Source organism: Patagioenas fasciata, chromosome 30 (genome assembly GCF_037038585.1).
Source record: "Patagioenas fasciata isolate bPatFas1 chromosome 30, bPatFas1.hap1, whole genome shotgun sequence".
Classification (NCBI taxonomy): domain Eukaryota; kingdom Metazoa; phylum Chordata; class Aves; order Columbiformes; family Columbidae; genus Patagioenas; species Patagioenas fasciata.
Genome location: NC_092549.1, coordinates 2,408,860 through 2,429,563, shown reverse-complemented (window position 1 = coordinate 2,429,563; position 20,704 = coordinate 2,408,860). Strand labels below are relative to the sequence as shown.

Genomic DNA, 20,704 nt, shown 5'->3' with positions numbered 1-20,704 from the left:
CCGTGACCCCGACAGCGAGGGGGGACCCACGTGTGTCTCCCCCCAGTCCCAGGACCACCCAGCGCACCCAGAGTTGGCGGGGGGAGGGTCCCAGGGCGGAAGCGAAGCCCCCCCTGACCCCCCCATGGCCGCCGAGCCGGGGCCGGCGCCTGCTCCTCATTTCCAGAGACATAAAAACCACTTTAACGACCGGACATTTATTACCCGCCCCCCCTCACCCCCCCCGTTAATCGCTTCCAAACCCGGCCCAGACACAAAGGCTCCGGCTTCTCCCCTGCGCTCGCACCTTCCTGCGGATTTTGGGGCTGGAACAGCTTTTCCAGCCCCGCCCCCCCCCGGGGTGGGGGCACACACACAGGACCTGGGTGGGGACGGCAAAGCTGCCCCCCCCCAAACCAGCCCAGGGGATGCTCAGGCATCCCCATTCAGCAGTTTTGTGGTTTAACCCCAAAGGGGAACAGCCCCCTTGCTTTGGGGGCTGAGGGTGGAGTGGGGGGTGTCCCCCAAAACTCCCCCTTGCACAGACCTGCAGAACGTGACATGGGGGGGACCCGCAGCTCCCTGTCCCCCCCCGCCACGCTGCAACTGAAGGGGGTGAGGCCCCCCGTTAGCTGGCATGAGGAGGATGAAGGGTCACCGGGAGGCAGAGCGGCCCCAGCCCCACTGAAAGGGCTCATTAATCATTTCTTTTTAATTAAAATTCGGTACATAACCACTTCACTTCAAAGCAGCCCCCCCCGGGGCGGGTTGAGAACTCGGGGCACGTTCAGGAGTTCACGGAACGACCCTCATGCCGGGGGGGGGGACACGGACACACATGTCTGAAGGGCGCGGTGTCCCCAGGCGCGGGTGGACGGGGTGACACCGGTGACACCGGTGCCCCCGCGCTGTGCCCGGGCTCGTCCCGGCCCCCGCGCTTACACAACGAGGAAGATGGAGCCGAATCACCGAGGGGGGGTGGGGATTTCCCAGCAGCATCACCGGGCGCTGCCCCCCCTCCCTGGTTCTTGCCCCAGTCGAGGTAGTTTTGCAAGATGGGAAGGAACCCGCTCCAGGCACCGGATGGGAAGGAACCCACTCCAGGCACCGATTTCCCCCCGCAATGACCGGATTTGTACCCCGAGCCGCGGCCCCGCGGCATCACCGGCACCTCCGACTGTTCTGGGGGGGCACAGCACCTGAGAGACCCCCCAATAAGGCGCAGGGCGGCCCCAACTCTCCCCCATGTCCCCAAGGGAGGACGGGGTGAAACGGCAGCGGCGGAACAAGGCACTTTGGGGACACCGCGACGAGGCTTGGTGCCGCCTGGCTCCACCATCCCACCGTCCGGCTGTCTGTCTGTGGATGGACAGAGCGGCCCTGGGGCGCTCCCTGCTCCTCCAGCCCCATTTTGGGGTGCGGGGTCACTCCTGCTCGGGGTTCAGCAGCAGGTGTTGCTCCCACTCGGCCTCCACCACCTTGTAGAGCTCCATGGTGGCCCGGGCGTCCTCCACCGAGGAGTGGCCGCTCTTCCCGACCTGGGGGGACAGAGATGGGGTGACACAAAGCCCCATGACACTATGGGGCTGAGTTGAGGGGGCTGGAGGCTGTGAAGGGGAAACTGAGGCATGGGGGGGGCTGCCTTGCTCCAGGATTGGTGACAGCGGCTGAACTCGGGGCACTCAGGGCACAGGATGGCACAGGAATCAATGACGGGACACTGGGGAATGGGTGCAAACTGGAACACAAGGCTGAGGGAGCTGGGGCTCTGGAGCTGGAGGAGACTGAGGGGGAACTCATTCCTGGGGATCAAGATGGAAAGGGGCAGTGTCAGGAGGAGGGAGCCAGGCTCTGCTGGGTGACACCCAGTGACAGGACAAGGGGCAATGGCTGCAAACTGGAACACAGGAGGTTCCGCTGGAAGATGAGAAGCAACTTGTTGGGGGTGAGGGTGGCAGAGCCTGGCCCAGGCTGCCCAGGGAGGTTGTGGAGTCTCCTTCTCTGCAGACATTCAAACCCCCTGGACCCCTTCCTGTGGAACCTCAGCTGGGTGTTCCTGCTCCGGGGGGATTGCACTGGATGAGCTTTCCAGGGCCCTTCAACCCCTCACACTCTGTGACTTCCCCAGGGCTGACCTCACCCCTCCTGTCACCTCAGCGTGGCACAGTGGGGTCCCCACAGCGCTCCCCAGCTCTGGGGGAACACGGGGAGCCCCCCATCAAGGTTGGGGACGTGGCCGCGGTACCTGGATGTCCTTGTGCAGCAGCTCCTTGACCAGGCGCTTGAGCGAGATGGCCACGTTCTCGGGGAAGCCGCCCCGGCGGTTGAGCAGGGGAATTTTCGACGTGTCCCGCGTGAGCTCTTTGGGGTGGAAATACTTGAGCGCCTTGAAGTCGTTGTAGATGGCGTGGCCGACCACGACCTTCCCCGCGAGGATGCGCAGGATCTGGGGAGTGAGGATGGAGAGGAGGTGAAGAGCAGGACCGGGTCACCCTCCCGCACCGCGGCTGGGACAGCAGAGGTGTGGGGCTGCCCCACGGCCCCGTGGGGAGATGCAGGTTGAGGCCAGAATGGGAGCAGCGTGGGGAGATGTTCCCTCTGCTGCAGAGGCCACACGGGGACACAGGTGGCTCCTGTCCCCATAGCCAGCCACTTTTCCCCCCCAGACAGCTGCTGTCCCCATAGGCAGCCCCCTGGTCCCTGTAGGTGGCCCCTGTCCCCATAGGCAGCTGCTGTCGCCATAGGCAGCTGCAGTCCCCAGAGAGGGCCCCCTGTCCCCATAGGCAGCCCCTCGTCCCCCGCAAGCAGGTCCCTGTCCCCACTGCCAACCAATCCCTTGTCCCTCATAGGAAGCCTCTGTCCCCACAGGCACCATGGGGAGACACTCCTTCTACTGCAGAGGCCACACAGGGACACGGGTGGCCCCTGTCCCCACAGGCAGAAGCCCCTTGTCCCCACAGATGACACTGAGTCCCCATAGGCAACCACTGTCCCTGCAAGCGACTCCCTGTCCCCACAGGCACCATGGGGAGACGCTCCCTCTGCTGCAGAGGCCACATGGGGACACAGGTGGCTCCTGTCCCCACAGGCAGGTCCCCGTCCCCAGCCCCTTGTCCCCCACACAGTTGCTGTCCCCATAGGCAGCCCCCTGATCCCTGCGAGCAGCCCCTTGTCCCTGCAAGAAGCCCCTTATCCCCAACACGCAGCCCCCCTTGTCCCCACAGAGGCTCCTGTCCCCATACAAGGCTCCTTGTCCCCACTGCCAACCAATCCCTTGTCCCTCATAGGAAGTCTCTGTCCCCACAGGCACCATGGGGAGACGCTTCCTCTGCCGCAGAGGCCACATGGGGACACAGGTGGCTCCTGTCCCCACAGGCAGGTTCCTGTCCCAGGAGGCAGCCCCTTGTCCCCACAGAGGGCACCTGGTCCCCATAGGCAGCCACTGTCCCTGCAAGCAACTCCCTGTCCCCACAAGTAGCAGCCCCCTGTCCCCACAGCCACCATGGGGAGACGCTCCCTCTGGTGCAGAGGCCACATGGGGACGCAGGTGGCTCCTGTCCCCATATAAGGCCCGTTGTCCCCACAGACGGCCCCTGACCCCATAAGCAGTGCCTGTCCCCAGAGCCTGACAAACCCCACAAATGGCCCCAAAATCCTCCCACGCAGACGCCCTGGCCCCATGTCCCCCTCTCCATGTCCCTCTCTCTGTGTTCCTCTCCTTGTGTTCCCCCTCTCCCTGTGTTCCGATGTCCTCCTCTCCATGTCCCTCTCCCTATGTCCCCGTGTCCCCTTCTCCATGCCCCTCTCCCCGTGTTCCCCTCTCCCTGTCCCTCTCCCTATGTCCCCGTGTCCCCCTGTCCCTTTCCTTGTGTCCCCCCTCTCCGTGTCCCTCTCCCTGTGTTCCCATGTCCCTCTCCCTATGTCCCCCGTCCTTCTTTCTATGTCCTCGTGCCCCCCTCTCCATGCCCCTCTCCCTGTGTCCCTGTGTCCCGCTGTCCCTCTCCCCGTGTCCCCGTCCCCAGCCGGTCCCCCCGGGGTCACACACGCACCTCCCGCTGGGCGCTGCCGAACGGGACGGCGTTCAGCATGTGGTGCCGGCGGATGCCGCTCCAGCGGGTCCGGTAATCCACGATGGGCGCGGCGGGCCGCACGTACCGGTCGTACAGAACGTCCCCCCCGTAGCCCACGATGCTGCAGCGGGCGAGGGCGCTGGTGCGCCCGCCGGGCCCGGTCCCCACCATCTCGCAGTCGATGGCCACCAGCTTGGGGGGCGGCGGGTGCGCCCGGGGGGCTCCCCCCTTGCCCGCGGGTTTCGGTTTCGGTTTCGGAGCCGCCGGTTCGGGGCCGTTCAGGGCTTTGTCCCGGGGGGGGTTCGGCTTCTCCGCCTTCCCCCCGCGCCTCCCGCCCCGCCGCCGCTGGGCGCCCCCCCCGGGCGGCGCTTGTGCCGGGAGCTGCTTCTGCCGCAGCGCCCCCCGCTGCTCCAGCACCCGCCGCCGCCGCACGAAGCTCCGGTGCTTCTGGTTACCGGGCTCCCTCTTCCGGGGCCGCTCGGAGGCGGCGAAATCCACGTTGAGGATCAGATCGGCCATGGCGGCCCCGCCGGGGGGGCCGACACCGACCCCCCGGGACCCGCCGCCCCCGCCGCGCAGCCCGGAAGCGGAAGTTGCCCCCGCGGCGGAGCGGCACGTGGCCGGCGCAGCCCGGCACCGGCCGGTGGTGACGTAAAACACCCGCGCCGCGGCGGGTGGCGCCGTGCGCGTGCGCGGCGGGAACGCGGAGGGGCCGCGCGGTGAGTGGCGCGCGGGGCCGCTCTGGCCCGCGGCGGGGGCGGCTCTATGGCCCGGGCGGTGCTGACGTCTGCGCTGACGTCACAGCTCGGGAGGTGCCGGCGGGGGGGGGGGGGGGGGGGTGCGTGCTCGAGCCGCGTGGTGACGTCGTGGCCTGATGACGCCATGGCTGTGGGAGGGGCCAATTGCAGCGCTGGGTGATGCCGGGGCCTGGTGACGTCATGGCCGGCAGGGGGCGGGAATTGCATTCCTGGGTGACGTCATGCCCAAGGGGTGCTTCAGCGGGTGACGTCACACCATGGCGACGTCATCACCACTGAGAGGCGTTATGGCCCGGTGATGTCACAGCGCTGTGAGGTCACAGCCAGAGGGGGAGGGGGCACCCCGTGGTGACGTCACACCCCGTGGTGACGTCACATCCCGTGGTGATGTCACATCCCGTGGTGACATCACATCCCCAGGGGACACGCCCCAGGTGACCCCCAATGGCGGCCCCGCCCCGGCCCGCCCTGGCGCCCGAGAAGCAACGAGCGGCCGACATCATCCGCCTGCTGTCCCTGTACCGCCCGCTGCTCGACGCCTCCGTCGTCGTGAGTGCCCCCCGTGTCCCCCCGTGTCCCCCCGTCCCCCGTGTCCCCGCGTCCCCTGACCCCTCTCCCCACAGGATTTCTTCGCCGAGGGGCTGTGGGCGCAGCTGCCCCCGCGCTGGCAGGCGGCTCTGGCCACCGCGCCCCCCCCGGCGCTGGCCCGGCTGCTGCTGGGGGGCCAGGGGCCGGCGGGGGCCGCGTGGCCGCTGTCCCTCTTGGCCTTCGCCGCCGCCGCGCGCACCCTGGCCTTCCCGCGGGGACACCCGGGGACGGCCCCGCGCCCCCCCTGCCAGAGCCCCCGCCTGCACCCCCTGCTGCGCCGCCACGTCAAGCCCAAGAAACAGCACGAGATCCGGCGCCTCGGCAAGGTCGGTGACCCCACGGGGACCCCCAAACTCCCTGGGACCCCCCCAAACCCCTGCAAACCCCCAAACTCCCTGTGAGCCCCCACAAAATCCCTCCGACCCCCCCAAACTCCCATTAACCCCCACGAGCCCCCAAACTCTTTGTGACCCCCCAACCTCCCTGTGAGCCCCAAACTCCCTGTGACCCCCCCAAACTCCCTGTGACCCCCCACAAAATCCCTTTGACCCCCCCAAACTCCCATTAACCCCCCAAGCCCCCAAACTCTTTGTGACCCCCCAAACTCCATGACCCCCCAAACTCCATGACCCCCCAAACTCTGTGACCCCTCAAACTCCCTGTGACCCCCCCAAAATCCCTCTGACCCCCAAAACTCCCATTAACCTCCCCAAACACCTGCAAACCCCCAAACTCCCTGTGACCCCCCCCAAACTCCCATTAACCCCCACATTCCCTGTGATCCCCACAAAATCCCTCCGACCCCCCCAAACTCCCATTAACCCCCCCAAGCCCCCAAACTGCTGTGACTCCCAAATTCTTTGTGACCCCCCAAACCCCTTGTGAGCCCCCAAACTCCATGAACCCCCAAACTCCCATTAACCCCCCCAAATCCCTGCAAACCCCCAAGCTCCCTATTAACTCCCAAAACTCCCTGTGTCCCCCGCAAACTCTGTGTGACCCCCAAAAAATCCCTGTGAGCCCCAAAATCTCTCTGCAAACCCCCAAACTCCCCGTGAGCTCCCAAAACTCCCTGCGACCCCCCAAACTCCCTGTACCCCCCAGACACCGTGTGATCCCCCAAACTCCTTGCAACCCCCCCAAACTCTCTGCAACTGCCACAAAGTCCCTGTGAGCCCCCAAACTTGCTGTGAGCCCCCCAAAAATCCCTGTGGCCCCCACAAACTCCTTGTGACTCCATGACCCCCCCAAACTTCCTGCAACCCCCTCAAACACCGTGTGATCCCCCCAAAATTCTTGCGACCCCCCAAAACCTCCCTGCAAACCCCCAAACTCCCTGTGACCCCCCAAACACCATGTGACCCCCCAAAATCCCTACAACCACCACACAATCCCTGTGAGGCCCCAAACTCGCTGTGACCCCCCAAACTCTGTGTGAACCCCCTCAAAATCCCTGTGACCCCCACAAAATCCCTCTGACCCCCCAAACTTCCATTAACCCCCTCAAACCCCCAAAGCCCCCTGTGACCCCAATGAACTCTGTGCAACCCTCCAAAAATCCCTGTGACCCCCCAAAACTCCTTGTGACCCCCAAAATCTCCCTGCAAACCCCCAAACTCCCTGTGACCCCCCCAAACTCCTTGCGACCCCCCAAACTCCCTGCAACCAACACAACATCCCTGTGAGCCCCCAAACTCGCTGTGACCCCCCAAACTCTGTGTGAACCCCCCCAAAATCCCTGTGACCCCCCCAATCTCCCTGTGAGCTCTCAAATTCCTTCTGACCCCCCAAACTCCTATTAACCCCTCCAAACCCCTGCAGCCCCCCAAAGCTCCCTGTACCCCCCACAAACTCTATGCAATCCCCCAAAAATCCCTGTGACCCCCAAAATCTCCCTGCAAACCCCCAAACCCCCCATGAGCTCCCAACACTCCCTGTGACCCCCAAACACCGTGTGATCCCCCCAAACTCCTTGCGACCCCCCCAAACTCCCTGCAACCACCACAACATCCCTGTGAGCTCCCAACCTCCGTGACCCCCCAAACTCCCATGAACCCCCCCATACCCCTGCAAACCCCCGAAGCTTCCTGTACCCCCCACAAACTCTGAGGCCCCCCAAAAATCCCCATGACCCCCAAAATCTCCCTGCAAACCCCAAACTCCCTGTGACCCCCCCGAACATCGTGTGATCCCCCCAAAATCCTTGCAACCCCCCAGACTCCCTACAACCACCACACAATCCCTGTGAGCCCCCAAACTCTGTGTGAACCCCCCCAAAATCCCTGTGACCCCCCAATCTCCCTGTGACCCCCAAATTCCCTGCAAAACCCCAAAATCCCTCTAACCCCCGAAACTCCTATTAACCCCCCAAGCCCCTGCAAACCCCCAAAGCTCCCTGTGCCCCCCACAAACTCTGTGCGACCCCCCCAATCTCCCTGTGACCCCCACTGTCCGTGTCCCCGCAGCTGCTGCAGCGCCTGTCCCAGGCCACCGGCTGTGACCGTGTTGTGGATGTCGGAGCGGGGCAGGTAGGACCAGGGCGATTTGGGGGGGCCCTGGTGTGTCCCCCCCCGACCAAGCTGAGCACGTGTCCCCCCCAGGGCCACCTCTCGCGTTTCTTGGCCTTCGGCCTCGGCTTGTCGGTCACAGCGGTGGAAGGTGACGCCCGCCTGGCCACCATGGCCGAGCGCTTCGACCGCGAGCTGCTGCAGGAGCTGGCCAAACGGGGGGTGCCGGCAACCACGGGGCCCCCCCGGCGCTGCCAGAATCACCGCCCCCCACCTCCCCTCACCCCTAGGAGTCCGCGCCACGTTCCCGGTCGCCTGGACCCCACGGCTCCATGGGGGGAATTCCTACTGCCCCCCGACCCCCCGGGGCCGGGTCCCGCCGCCCCGAACCCGCTGTGGGGCGCGGGGGGGCAGCGGGTGCTGGTGACGGGGCTGCACGCCTGCGGGGACCTCAGCGCCGCCCTGCTGCGCCACTTCGCCCGCAGCCCGGCCGTGGCCGCCGTGGCCTCGGTGGGCTGTTGCTACATGAAGCTCTCCACCGCGCCACAACCCCCGGGGTGCCTCGCCGGGTACCCCCTGAGCGCGGCGGTGATGGCGTTACCGGGACACGTGCTCTCGTACCGGGCGCGCGAGGCCGCCTGCCACGCGCTGGAGGAGTTCGCGGGGCGGCTGGGGATGGGCAGCGCGTCCCTGCGCGTCCACTGCTACCGCGCCGCCCTGGAGAGCCTGATCCGTGCCGCCGACCCGGCGCAGCGGCGCCCGCGGGTGCAGACCATGCGGAAGGCGCACGCCCTCAGCTTCCCCCAGTGAGTTTAGGGCTTGGGGACCCCCCCGTCCCCTGCTTTTTTCGCCCCTCTGAGCGGCGTTTCCCCGCAGGTACGCGCGCCTGGGGCTGCTGCACGTGGGGCTGGACCCCGGCGCGGTGCCGCTGGACTCGGCGGCCGTGGGGGCCATGCTGGAGCAGCAGCACAAGGTGGTGGCGTTCCTGAGCCTGGCGCTGCTGCTGGCGCCGCTGGTGGAGACGCTGATCCTCCTGGACCGGCTGCTCTACCTGCGGGAGCAAGGTGCAGAGCGGGGGGGGTAACGGGGGGGTGGTGGCGGTGGTGCCGGGACTGAGCCCCCGCCGCATCCCCGCAGGTTTCCATTGCGCCCTCGTCCCCCTGTTCGACCCCCGGTTCTCCCCGCGGAACCTGGTGCTGGTGGCGGCGCGGACGCCCCTGGGCGCAGTGCTGGCGGGGCTGGATGAGGACGAGGACGGGGACGATGACGGGGACAGCACCGAGGACAAAGACACAGCGGGGGCAGAGCCCCCCTCCTCCTGATGCTGGGTGTGAACCACAATAAAGCTGGGATTTGTAGAGCCCACGGCTCAGCCTGAGTTGGGGGCCACCCGAAAGCACCACAAACAGGGAAAATAAAGGGTTGTCTTTATTACAGAGCCTGGGGGGCGGTTCCATTCCTCCCCAGTCCCCCCCTCAGTTAATACCAGTAGGATTTCTTGGGCCGGCGCGTCTCCACGATGCCCATGGCGTCCATGATCTCCTCCTCGAAGGTTTTCAGCGACGGTGAATACGTCTTCTCCAGCGCGTCCTTCACCGCCGTGTCCTTGGGGCTGTCTGCACGCAGCCAAGGGGACCGTGCTGAGGCCCCGTCCCCTCCTGGGGGTCACCAGCCGCCCCTGCTGTCCCCCCCGTCCCCGCTCACCGATCCACTGCTCGGGGACGATGCCGTCCCGGCGCTCCCGCAGGGGCAGGGGGATGATGCGGCCGCTGCGCAGGGACACGCGGACGCGCTCGCCCTCCTCCGTGTATCGCCACTCCACCTCCGTCGGCTTCCTGCCGGCGGCAAGCGGGGTCAGGACCCACTTGGGGGGTCGGGACCCACCTGGGGGGTCACGACCCACTCGGGGGTCCCCGTGTCGCCCCCTGCAGCCGTTACCGGTCCTCAGGGTCCACCAGTGAGATCTGGTTGACCAGCAGCGGCGCCTCGCTGGCGATGTATGTCCCGGCGTATTTGGCCGTTCGGTTGACGTAGCGGTAGTGCTGTGACAAACCGGGGGGTCACCCACAGCCTGGGTGTCCCCCCCCAGCACGGTGACACCCCCCCGGCTCCAGCCTCACCGTGTTCAGCCCTTCCACCACCACCCAGTTCCGGGCGCGCACAACCTGGGTGACCGTCGCCTGCTTCCCTGCGTCCTTCCCAACCAGGACCTGGACCTGTGGTGGAGGGAGGGGGGTCAGGGCGGCCCCCCCGGCCTGGCTGCCATGCTGGGGGGGCGGGCCATGGAGACACTCACCACGTCCCCCCGAAACACCTTCCAGTCGTCCCTGGCGATGGGCTCCACGAAGATCTTGTTGCGGCGCAGGCCGGGGGGGTTGCGGCGCTGGGCGGCTGCGGTGTCGGGGCGCCAGGTGCCGTGGCGGTAGCCGGGGGGCAGGCGCAGCCGCCCCGCGCACAGCAGGGCCGAGAGCCGCATGGTGCTGGGGCGGGGGGGCGGTGAGGGGGGCACAGGGAAGCCCCTCACACCCCCCGGGGTGATGGGGCGGGAAGGAGCGTGGGGGGAACCCAGGTGCCCTGTAGAGACCCCCCCACCTCCCAAAAGGGACCCAGGCGTCCTGTAGAGACCCCACCCTAAAGTGGACCCGGGTGTCCTGCAGAGACACCCTGGCTCCCCAAAGGGGACCCAGGCATCCTGCACAGACCCCTCCATCCCCAAAGGGGACCCAGGCATCCTGCACAGATCCCCCCCACCCCCAAAGGGGACCCAGGCATCCTGCACAGACCCCTCCACCCCCAAAGGGAACCCAGGTGTTCTGCACAGACCCCCCACCTCCCCAAAAGCGACCCAGGTGTCCTGCAGAGACTCCACCCCCTAAAAGGGACCCAGGCATCCTGCACAGATCCCCTCAGCCCCAAAGGGGACCCAGGCGTTCTGCAGAGATTCCGCCCCCCCCCCCCAAAAAAAAGAGATCCAGGAGTCCTGTAGAGACCCCACCCCCCAAAAGGGAGCCAGGCATCCTGCAGAGAACCCCCACCCCCAAACGGGACCCAGGTGTCCCACAGCACCCCATGCTATCCAAAAAGAACCCAGGCGTCCTGCAGGGACCCACCCCACCCCCAAAAGGGGCCCAGGCATCCTGGAGAGACCCCCTCACCCCCAAAGGGGACCCAGGCGTTCTGCAGAGACTCCCCCTAAAGGGACCCAGGCGTCCTGTAGAGATCCCCCCCAAAAGGGACCAAGGCGTCCTGTAGAGACCCTCCCCACCCCCAAAGGGGACCCAGGCATTCTGCACAGACCCCCCACCCCCCTCCAAAAGCGACCCAGGTGTCCTGCAGAGACTTGACCCCCTAAAAGGGACCCAGGCATCCTGCACAGACCCCCTCACCCCCCAAAAAAGGGCCCCAGGTGCCCTGTAGAGACCCCCGCTCCCCAAAAGGGACCCAGGCGTCCTGCACAGACCCCCCACCCCCAAAGGGACTCAAGGCGTCCTGCACAGAACTCCCCACCCCCCCAAAAGCGACCCAGGTGTCCTGCAGAGACCCCACCCCCCAAAAAGGGACCCAGGTGTCCTGCAGAGGCTCCACCCCCTAAAAGGGACCCAGGCATCCTGCACAGACCCACTCACCCCCAAAGGGGACCCAGGCGTTCTGTAGAGACCTCCCCCACCCCCCAAAACGGAGCTCAGGCGTCCTGCAGAGACTCCCCCCACCCTCCAAAAGGGACCCAGGCGTCCTGTAGAGACCCCACCCCCCAAAAGGGAGCCAGGCGTCCTACAAAGACCCTCTACCCCCAAAGGGATCCCAGGAGTCCTGTAGAGACCCCACCCCCAAAAGGGAGCCAGGCGTCCTGCAGAGAACCCCCACCCCCAAACGGGACCCAGGTGTCCCACAGCACCCCATGCTATCCAAAAAGAACCCAGGCGTCCTGCAGGGACCCACCCCCAGAGGGGACCGAGGAGTCCTGTAGAGACGCCCCTACCCCCCAAAGGTACCCAGGTGTCCCACAGCACCCCCTGTCCCCCACGGCCCCGCCGTCCGTGCCCCCGCTCACCTCCGCGGCGTCTCCCGCGCTGGCGCAGGGGGCGGGGCCGTGCCGCGGTGCACGCCGGGACGCGTAGTCCCGCTGGGAGGCGGCGCGGTGCACGCTGGGAGCTGTAGTCCGCAGCCCCGCCCCGTGGCGCGGTGCACGCCGGGAGCGGCCGCGGGCGGGTTAAAGCGGGCGGGGCGCGGGGCACGCCGGGAGTTGTGGTCCCAGCCCCGCCGCTCCCCACCAGCCCCGGGGCGGCCCCGGCCTTTCCCAGCGAACCGTCCCGTTCCCCCTCCACCCCGCCCCAGTCCGGCAGCTCCCCGGCTGGGCCTGGAGCGGCTCCGCGGCCGCCGCCCGGGGAGCCGGGAGCTGTAGTCCCGCGTTGGCGCTGGCGCCCGGCCAGGCCTCCATTTTCTGCTGCGGGAGCCGCGGGGGGGGCGGGATGAGATGGAGGTTCAGCCCCGGTGCGGGCCGGGGCGCAGCGGAGGTTCAGCCCCGGTACGAACACCCCGCTGGGCCCCCCCACCACCGCTTTCCCTCAGAACTGTGTCATTTTACCATTCCTCTCCTCAGAACCATCCCAGTTCACTCCGGTCCCACATTGTGTCCCATCCAGCCCCCCGATGGGGGCACGGGGGCCGCGTTCCCCCCGCCCTGCGGGGTCCGGGGGGCCCTGGGCAGCGTCCCCGCGCAGGGAGAGGCCGGCGGAACCGCTTTAAAAAGGCAGAATCGCTTTTATTTCAAATCAACTGATCAGCCCCCTAGAAATCACTAATACAAAGCATGCCCCGCGGCGGCGGGGCCGGGAGATGCGGGTCGGTTCAGGGGTGCGTGTTACCGGCTTTCTCTTCATTTCTTTCTCTCTTTGTCTCTCTTTTTTTTTGTTTTTTGTTGTTGGTTGTTTTTTTTTTTTAATTTTCTCTTTAAAAATTTTCAATTTTCGGTTTATTTCTCTCGTCCGGAGCCACGGCCGCGAGGAGCCGACGAGACGGGGCAGCACCCAGGGAGCCCAGCGGGGACGGGGCCGGCGGGATCAGCTCACCGGGGAGAGGCCGCTACGGGCTGCGGGAGCCGAGAACACCCACGGATGGACCCACTGGCCACACCGGGACCCCCCTCTCCACCCTGTGCCCGGGGTGGGCAGGGAGGAGCCCGGGGGGGGTTGGGGACGGGGGTCACGGCACCACCCTCACCTCTCCTTGTGGTCTCTGACCTCCTCCTTGCCCTCCTGCTTGGCTTCGTTGGCGTCCGGCGCGCTGGCGGCGTCGCTGTTCTTCTCCCCTTCGGCCGGGTTGGGTTTCGCCTCCTCCTTGGGGGCCTCTTCGTTTTCTACCTTCTTCTCCCCTTCCTGCCCCTCTGCTTCCTTGGTGCGTTTGGGGGAGTCCTGGGTGGGGGAGATGGGCTCAGCACAGCCCTGAATCCCCCTGCCCACATCCCCGATGTCCCCCGTACCTCCAAAGCATCTTCCGCTTTCCTCTTGCTCCCGCCTTTCTCGTTCTTCTCCTTGGACTGCTCGTCGATCACCAGCTTCCCCTCCTCGTCGCTGCTCCCCTCCGCGTTACCCTTCTTCTCCCCATCGCCCTCCGGCTCCCGCTGCGGCTCCGCGTCCTCGGGGCAGCTCTTCTTCTGGGTGGGCTGCGGGGACACGGGGACTCAGAGGGGTCCCGGGAAGGGGGGACACGAGGGGACGATGGGACAGGACGCACCTGGTAGCCGGAGGCTTTGACGGTGGGGTTGTTCTCGATCTCCCACAACCCTTCGCTGAACCCTTTCCGCTTGTTGGGTTTCCCGAACTTCTCCTTGCATTCTTCGTAGGGGAAGAGGTCTTTGGGCCCCAGGAATGCCCTGTGGGGGGTGACAAACAGTGAGGGACGGCGGCCGGGGGGGTCTCACCTCTCCCCAAAGCCCGGCGGAGGGGTCCATGCGTCATTCCCCACCCCCCTCAGCTCCACTCACGTTTCGTGGGTCCCGAAGAAGAAGACTTGGTATTTATTGGAGGAGGATTTGACTGCAGCTTCTGGCATCTCATCAATCTGTGTGACACAAGGACGGGGTGAGGACTGGGGGGGGACAAAGCACGGTGCCCCCCGCACCACACGAGCATCCCGGGTGCATTATCGGACCAACCCACACAGGGGAATCCACCCACTGCAACACCAGTTAATAAGACATAGGGCTGCGAACACGGGGCTCCCCATGTCCCCCCCATGGGGACAACCAAGGGGTGGCCACCGTCAGCTCTTGTTTAGACCGGCTCAGACATTTTTAGCTCAGCAAAGCCGCACCGGTGAAGCCAAAGGCGTCACCTCCTGCCCACGGCAGCGATGGGGAGCGCCCGGTGTGGGGACCCCGGTGCCAAATTAGCGCCACCCCCCCGGCAGGTGCCATTTCAGCGAGCGCTCCCGAGGCGCCACGCGGGAACGCGGCGAAAGCGACTCCGGCTGCTTTTTATAGCGTCTAAAAATAACCCCCCGGCTCCAGGCAGCACGAGGAGCGGGGCCATAAATTCCCCCAGCAAACCTCGCGGGGAGGCGAAGGAGCCGGGGGGTGCGGGCAGGGCGCCCCCACCCCGCTCCCGGCGAGCTGCTGACTCACGGCACGACCTGTGCCAAGTCACCGCCACCCTGGGCGCTCGCCGAGCCTCAGTTTCCCCAGGGGGTCCTTCGCCACCCCCTTCCTCCCGGCGCGTCACCGAGTGGTCTCAACCGCGACGCCTGGCCGAGGGTGTCTCCCAGTTTCATTCCCGGCGCTGGGAACACCGCGCGGCTTCGTCCCCGGCACCCGGGAACCGACACCGCGATGGGTAACGTGATGGGGTGGGACGCCTCTCTGTGCCGTCCCCGCTGCCCAAATGTGGTTTGGGGCATCCAGAGCCTCATCCTGCCCAGATCCATGCGGTGCTGTGGGATCGGTGACACATCTCTGCTCCCGGCACCGCTGTCCTGCCCCAAAGCCCCCGGTCCCCGTTGGAACCCCCGATGCACACAGGTGCCTCAAGAGCAGGGATGGGGTGCACGGGGACAGCTCGGTCTGACCCCCACAGGGCCACCGCAACCATGGGACCCCCAGAGCGGTGGCTCCATCACCGCACGGCACAGCCGGGGTGGCCGCCAGCCCAGGGGATGCTTCACCACAGGTGCCCCCCAGTTGATGCACCAAAGGCCCCACCACCCCTTGGAGCCCCCCCAAGCCCATCACAGTGCCAGACCCTGGTGGAGACCCCCAGCGGTGCCATTCGCTTTTAAAACCCCTTCCCTGAGTTCAAGGCGGCACAGGCGGTGCCGAAGGCAGCGGGGACGGGGACCCCAAGCCCAGTGCTGCCTGTCCCCGTCCCCACGCCACAAAGCGCCCTTGGCCGAGGTCACGCGTGGCCGGGCAGCGGGGGGCCCGGCGCCGCAGAAACCTCGTGGTGCAGCCACACGACGGCCCCTTATCAGCCCCGTCCACACCCAAACCCGGCCCCGCGAGACACGGGGACACGGGTGACGTACTCGGCGGGGACACCGGGAGCGCAGGCAGAAACCCCCAGAGGGCTGGGAAAGGGATGGGGTGGTTTGGAAACCCCCCACTCCTCAGAGACCCCCCCAAGGCTGCCAAACCAAGGGTGCGCGGCTCCCCGGGCGGCCGGGGCTCGAGGCGCTGCTGTTTGTCCGGTGTCTGTTTGTCCGTCCCCGGCGCTCGCCGCAGAGGTGGCAAGGGGGGGTTAAAGGGCTGCGGTGCCTGGGTAAAGTCCACGTGTGACCGTCGCCATTCCCCTGCCAGCTCCTCTGAATGGCACCGGTGTCACCAGATCGTCATTGCCTGGGGACCCATGGACCACAGCGCTGAGGGGGGACTGGGACGGGCGCCCCGAGGGAAGCGCTGGAGCGTGGCAGGGGAGCCACGGGCATGCACCCCTGTGTGGACTCTGTCCCCAACCTCTGCGCTTGACCTTTGCAACCGACCCCACGCCAGCCCCGGCGACCCTGGCAGCACCAAACCGGCCCTGCCTCAGTTTCCCCGCTGCCGGCCGAAGGGGAATTACTGAGTTAATTCCTGTGGGTCACACGCGGCACAGAAAGCACAAGGTGGGGGGAGCACATGCAGCTGGGCTGTGGGTCTGGGGCACCCCCGGCCCAGCTGTCCCCTGCCCCAAGGGACATCATCGCAGCCCCATCCCAGCTGGCCCGGCCTCAGTGGCCACTGCGGGGTGAGGGGGGGGGACAGCCCTGCCCCCCCCCCCCCCAACCAGCAATAAACTACCCGGTTTCTGCTTGAAACCGTGGCAAAGCACATGGCGGGCCCTGCGGTGAGGAGCGCTCGGCGCCACCGAACCATGGTGATGGGGACAGGAGATACTTGGGGTCCAAGCGCGGCTGGCGTCCCCCAGAATGGGGCTGGGACCCCTGGAGTGGGGCTGGGACCCCCGGAATGGGGCTGGGACCCCCAGAGTGGTGCCTGGAGCCCCGGAGCAGTGCTGGGACCCCAAAGCAGTGCCTGGACCCCTGGAATGGGGCTGGGACCCCAGAGCGGTGCTGGGACCCCTGAAACGGGGCTGGGACCTCAGAGCGGTGCCTGGACCCCCAGAGCGGGGCTGGGACCCCCAGCACAGTGCTGGAATCCCTGGAGCGGTGCTGGGACCCCCGAAATGGGGCTAGGACCCCAGAGCGGTGCCTGGACCCCTGGAAAGGGGCTGGGACCCCCAGAGCGGTGCTGGGACCCCCGGGTGGTACCGGCCCCCCCCCCAGCACCCCCCAGAATGGGGCTGGAACCCCAGAGCAGGGCTGGGACCCCCACAGCACCCCCTGGAATGGGGCTGGGACCCCTGGAGTGGGGCTGGGACCCCCCAGAATGGGGCTGGGACTCCAGAGTGGTGCCTGGACCTCTGAAATGGGGCTGGGACCCCCGGGTGGTACCGGCCCCCCCCAGCACCCCCTAGAATGGGGCTGGAACCCCAGAGCAGGGCTGGGACCCCCACAGCACCCCCTGGAATGGGGCTGGGACCCTTGGAGCAGGGCTGGGACCCCCCAGTACCCCCCAGAATGGGGCTGGGACCCCCGTGCCGCTGCACCGGTCCCTGCCGCGCTCCGCACCGTCCCGGGGGCCGTGAACGAGCGATGGCCTAGGAGGAAAAAGGGCTGAGAGGAAAACCGAAGGGCTGCTGATCCAGCCCCGGCATGGGGGTGACCGGAGGGGACCCCCTTAGAGCCACCAATGCCGCCCCCAGAGCCCAGGCCGGGGGGGTCGGCCCCGTCCCCTCCATTTCTCCGTCGCCTCCTCCTCCCGCTCCAACCACACCTGGCTGGGAGCGAATCTCGCAGGGGCCGCGGCGGCCGGGTAACGTTTCATCAGAGCAGCTGATTAGTCACGGGCCTGGATTAGTCACGGCGGGGAGGGCAGGGCGCTCGGCGGCACCCCAAGACCCCCCATTACACCCCAAAACCCCCCTTTCCACCCCAAACCCCCCCATTCCTCCCCAAAACCCCCGGCCATGATGGTGCCGCTGAAGCCCAAGGGTGCTAATTTGGGCCCAGCCTAACCCGGTGTCACCCCCCTGCCCATGGGGACACCCCCCGGGGACCAGGAGCATCTTGTGTCCCCCCTACAAGGGACGCGGTGGCTCCCCCCTCGCCAAAACCGCTTTCCAACGCACATTGGGGGCCGGTGCCAAAGCCAAAGGGCTCCCCACACCCTCCTGGCTCCCCCCCTCCGGCCTCAAACCAAACAAAAGTTGTTGAGCCCCGAGGAGGGAGAATGGGATGGGATGGGATGGGGTGGGATAGGATGGGATGGGCGGGGGGGGGGCCCTCGGCCTTTAAACCCGTTTGGCTGTAATTTGGGGTTTGGGGATGGGGGGGGGGGCAATTTTAAACTGCATCATTAAGCGCTTGCAAAAATAAGCGGCGCCGTTTTTCTGTGGCCGGAGCTGCACCCCCCCCGCCCCCCCAAAATGATGCGACCCCCCCCCCATATCCACACAGTGCCCAAACCCCGGTGTGAACCACCACACGATCGGGGGGGCAGCACCCCACCCTGACCCCCCCCCCCCAGATCCCGGTGTGTCCCCCCCCCTGCTCTGTCCCAAGTCCTCCGTAATTCTATTGATTTTTCAAAGCCCAACTCTGCTGGCTCCGGTTTGGCACCCGGGGTGGGAGGGGGTGAGACCACGCGGGGCGGGGGGGGACCCGCTGGTGAAGCCAAGAGGATGGGGGGGTGGATAATCCCACCCCCCGGTCCCCCCGGTCACCCCCAAACCGTGGGTGAAGCGTGGGAACAACGCGTGTCCCGTCCCCCCCCGCGACACCTCGATGGGAACCCCCTGGGTGAGCCCCACGTGGGAATTGGGACACCCCCCCGCCCCCCCCCAAGACCCATTGGTGGGTCCCCCCGGGTTGGGGGGGGCACGGCGGCCTCGTGCTCCGGTGCAGGTTGGGCCCAGGTTACGGCCTCATCCATTTGCATGGCGGGGGGGGGATGGGGGGGGGGGCTCGTCCCGCCCCCGGGACACGGAGCGGGAGCAACGTTGTGGGGGGGGTGTGTTGGGGGGGTCCCCACTCCCACGCGGTGGCACAAACCACGCGGTCCCCCCACCCGTGACCCCCCCACCTGTCTCATTCCTCCCCCCACCCCCCCCTCCCCGAGGGAAATGAATGCGGCCCATAGTTTCCAATACACAACCCCCCCTTAGAAAAAATACCCAGAAAGCGCTCCCCCCGCTCCAAAATCCCCCCCAACTCCGGCCTTACATAAGGCGCCGGTAAAGTTGGATCCAACCGTAAACCGGCACCATCCCCCCACAACCTGACCCCCGTTCCCTTCCCTCCCCCCCCGGTGTGCCCGCGTTATGCAACCGGGAGCACCGGGGTGGGGGGGTCCCCTGGAGCCCCCCCCGCGCCTTACCCGGGCAGGCCAGTGCGGATACCCCTTCATCTTGGCGAAAACCAGGTCCCCGCATTTGTATTCCTTCTGCCGGTTGGACCGGGACATCTTTGCTGGCGGCTCCTCCCGGGAACGGGGAGGGGGGTGGAGGGGGGGGGGGCGGGGGAGAGGAGGGAGGGGGTTAAGGGTGAAGTTTAGGAGGTAAAAACCCGGCCTAGGCTGGGATTAAAGGAGAGGCGGGGGGGGGGGGGGTTAAAATAATAAGAATCTAAAGGGGGAGGAGGGGAAGAAGCGGCTCCTGCCCCCCAGCGCGGGGAGCGCGGGGAGCCCGGGGGGGCGGCGGTGGCCCCGGCCTAGGAGCGGCGCGGCGCGGCGGCTCCGAGCCCCATGCGGTTGTTTGTGTTTGAATTCAATTGCTCCCTCCCTCCGCCACCCCGCTTCCCCCCCTTCCTCCCCTTCTTCCTCCTCCTCCTCCTCCTGCCGCCGCCGCTCGATGCGCTCGGCGCTCGGCAGCGCTGCCTGGCGCTCCCCGCGGGGTGCGAAATGATGGGGAACGGGGAATAACACCCCCCCCCCCCCTTAAATTAATTAATAATTAAAAATTATCCACCTGCAGGTGGGTTTGGGAGGCGGGGGGGGTGGACACACTGTGTGGGGGGTGAGCGTGGATGTGTCACGAGGGACGGGGACACGCACGAGGTGATGGGTGAGGGACAGGCTGGGAATGGGGGGGTCAGAAACCATTTAAAACCAGTATAAACCACCCGCCAAGCGCCACTGCAGCTGGAGGAGAGAAACCCCAGCCTTTAAAAAGGGCAAAAATGACAATTTATACCCCGCTTTGCAAAGCCCGGCCTTGGGGGGCCGGGATCAGTTGCTTTGTGCAAAACTCAGCATGTAGGGAGGTCTAAGTCGCTAAGACTAAGCCATAGGATGGGCAAATTGTCACCTCGATCCCTTCCCACCACTCAACTCGTCCCAGGTTTGGACTAAACCGGCGGGGCTGCCGCTGTCCGGGGTTCCCTTGTGCTGTAGACCTGGCTTAACCAAACACCTGCGATTAAACTAAGCGTGGCTTAAGCTGTTTGCAAGATCAGAACCTTCAATGTGGCTTAGCGGGGTTCCTGGGCTGAACTCTTTTCATTCCACCCCTCCTATGCTTTCCTTGGCTTAATTTCTCCTAACGAGCCGCAGAATAACACAAATAAATAACCCAAGGGGGACCCAGGGGTGAGGCCCCAGGCATCTGGAGCTTAAACAGCAAGGGTGGCAAAGGGCGTCTCTGAGCCTCTACGCCCAGGGGAAGGGACACAAAGCAAAGCCGGGCTTTGCGTGAGCCCAACCGGCCTGTTGTCCGTGGGTCGGTGTCACTTGGGCTTTGCTCTTCTAAGTCTCAGCTTTGTAAGGAGCGACGGGGAGAATAACGCACGTGGAAGTGCCACAGCAGCTGGAAACCACACCGGACACCCCGCTCGCTGCCGGAGGCCTCAATGCCTGTTTTTAATACGTTAATTTAATATTAATCAGGGGTTTTTGCTTTAATTACTTCTTGCTGCTTAGGGCAAATCGCCTCCTCCAGCTTTGCGTGAGGGACCCAAATGCAGAGCCCGGCTTTGTTCTTATTAAGGGCAGAGTGAAGCAGGAGGAGGTCGCTGGAGCCCAAGCTCGGCTCAGCCAAGCTCGGCCCAGGGATAAACCAGCGCGAGGGAGCCCATTGGCACCCCCACCGGCGAGGAGGGGTGAAGGGGGATGTTGTTCTACAGCTGATCCAGACCCCGAGCCCAGAGGGGGAAGGACTGAGACACCACGCCGCGAACCCTTAATGTAGAACAAAGCCTCTCCCAACTAATCCTGGAATTAAACTGATTATTTAAAAGTTAAGCTAGGGGAAGGGTAACCAAAAAGCCAGGAGCTCTG

General features: G+C 66.1%; 4 protein-coding genes across 6 annotated transcripts; 1 reads left to right on the top strand and 3 right to left on the bottom strand.

The window, feature by feature from the left end:
• Positions 1-1,061: 1,061 nt before the first annotated feature.
• ISG20L2 (interferon stimulated exonuclease gene 20 like 2) lies at positions 1,062-4,697 on the bottom strand. Its single transcript, XM_065857666.2, has 3 exons — positions 4,029-4,697; positions 2,225-2,425; positions 1,062-1,517 (listed from the first exon to the last, which is right to left on the bottom strand). Exons 1-3 carry the CDS (start codon positions 4,566-4,568, stop codon positions 1,404-1,406), a joined length of 855 nt encoding a protein of 284 aa, XP_065713738.1. The 5' UTR covers positions 4,569-4,697; the 3' UTR covers positions 1,062-1,403.
• On the top strand, positions 4,660-9,308 carry METTL25B (methyltransferase like 25B). The gene is made up of 7 exons (XM_065857790.2): positions 4,660-4,768; positions 5,228-5,356; positions 5,431-5,721; positions 7,861-7,923; positions 7,996-8,708; positions 8,779-8,966; positions 9,040-9,308. Exons 2-7 carry the CDS (start codon positions 5,252-5,254, stop codon positions 9,222-9,224), a joined length of 1,545 nt encoding a protein of 514 aa, XP_065713862.1. The 5' UTR covers positions 4,660-4,768; positions 5,228-5,251; the 3' UTR covers positions 9,225-9,308.
• A 4-nt stretch (positions 9,309-9,312) lies between these two features.
• MRPL24 (mitochondrial ribosomal protein L24) lies at positions 9,313-11,975 on the bottom strand. The gene is made up of 6 exons (XM_065857681.2): positions 11,954-11,975; positions 10,199-10,382; positions 10,023-10,118; positions 9,841-9,944; positions 9,607-9,737; positions 9,313-9,518 (listed from the first exon to the last, which is right to left on the bottom strand). Exons 2-6 carry the CDS (start codon positions 10,376-10,378, stop codon positions 9,382-9,384), a joined length of 648 nt encoding a protein of 215 aa, XP_065713753.1. The 5' UTR covers positions 10,379-10,382; positions 11,954-11,975; the 3' UTR covers positions 9,313-9,381.
• A 668-nt stretch (positions 11,976-12,643) lies between these two features.
• Positions 12,644-19,208, bottom strand: HDGF (heparin binding growth factor). Of its 3 annotated transcripts, none has more exons than XM_071800329.1 (6): positions 18,809-19,208; positions 13,886-13,962; positions 13,636-13,774; positions 13,382-13,564; positions 13,123-13,313; positions 12,644-13,025 (listed from the first exon to the last, which is right to left on the bottom strand). In XM_071800329.1, exons 1-6 carry the CDS (start codon positions 18,893-18,895, stop codon positions 12,968-12,970), a joined length of 735 nt encoding a protein of 244 aa, XP_071656430.1. In that variant the 5' UTR covers positions 18,896-19,208; the 3' UTR covers positions 12,644-12,967. The 3 variants fall into 3 exon arrangements, with proteins under 3 accessions (XP_071656430.1, XP_065713749.1, XP_071656431.1); XM_065857677.2 differs by having other exon boundaries at positions 12,644-12,991; positions 18,809-19,205; XM_071800330.1 differs by lacking the exon at positions 18,809-19,208 and adding an exon at positions 15,421-15,442.
• Positions 19,209-20,704: the final 1,496 nt, after the last annotated feature.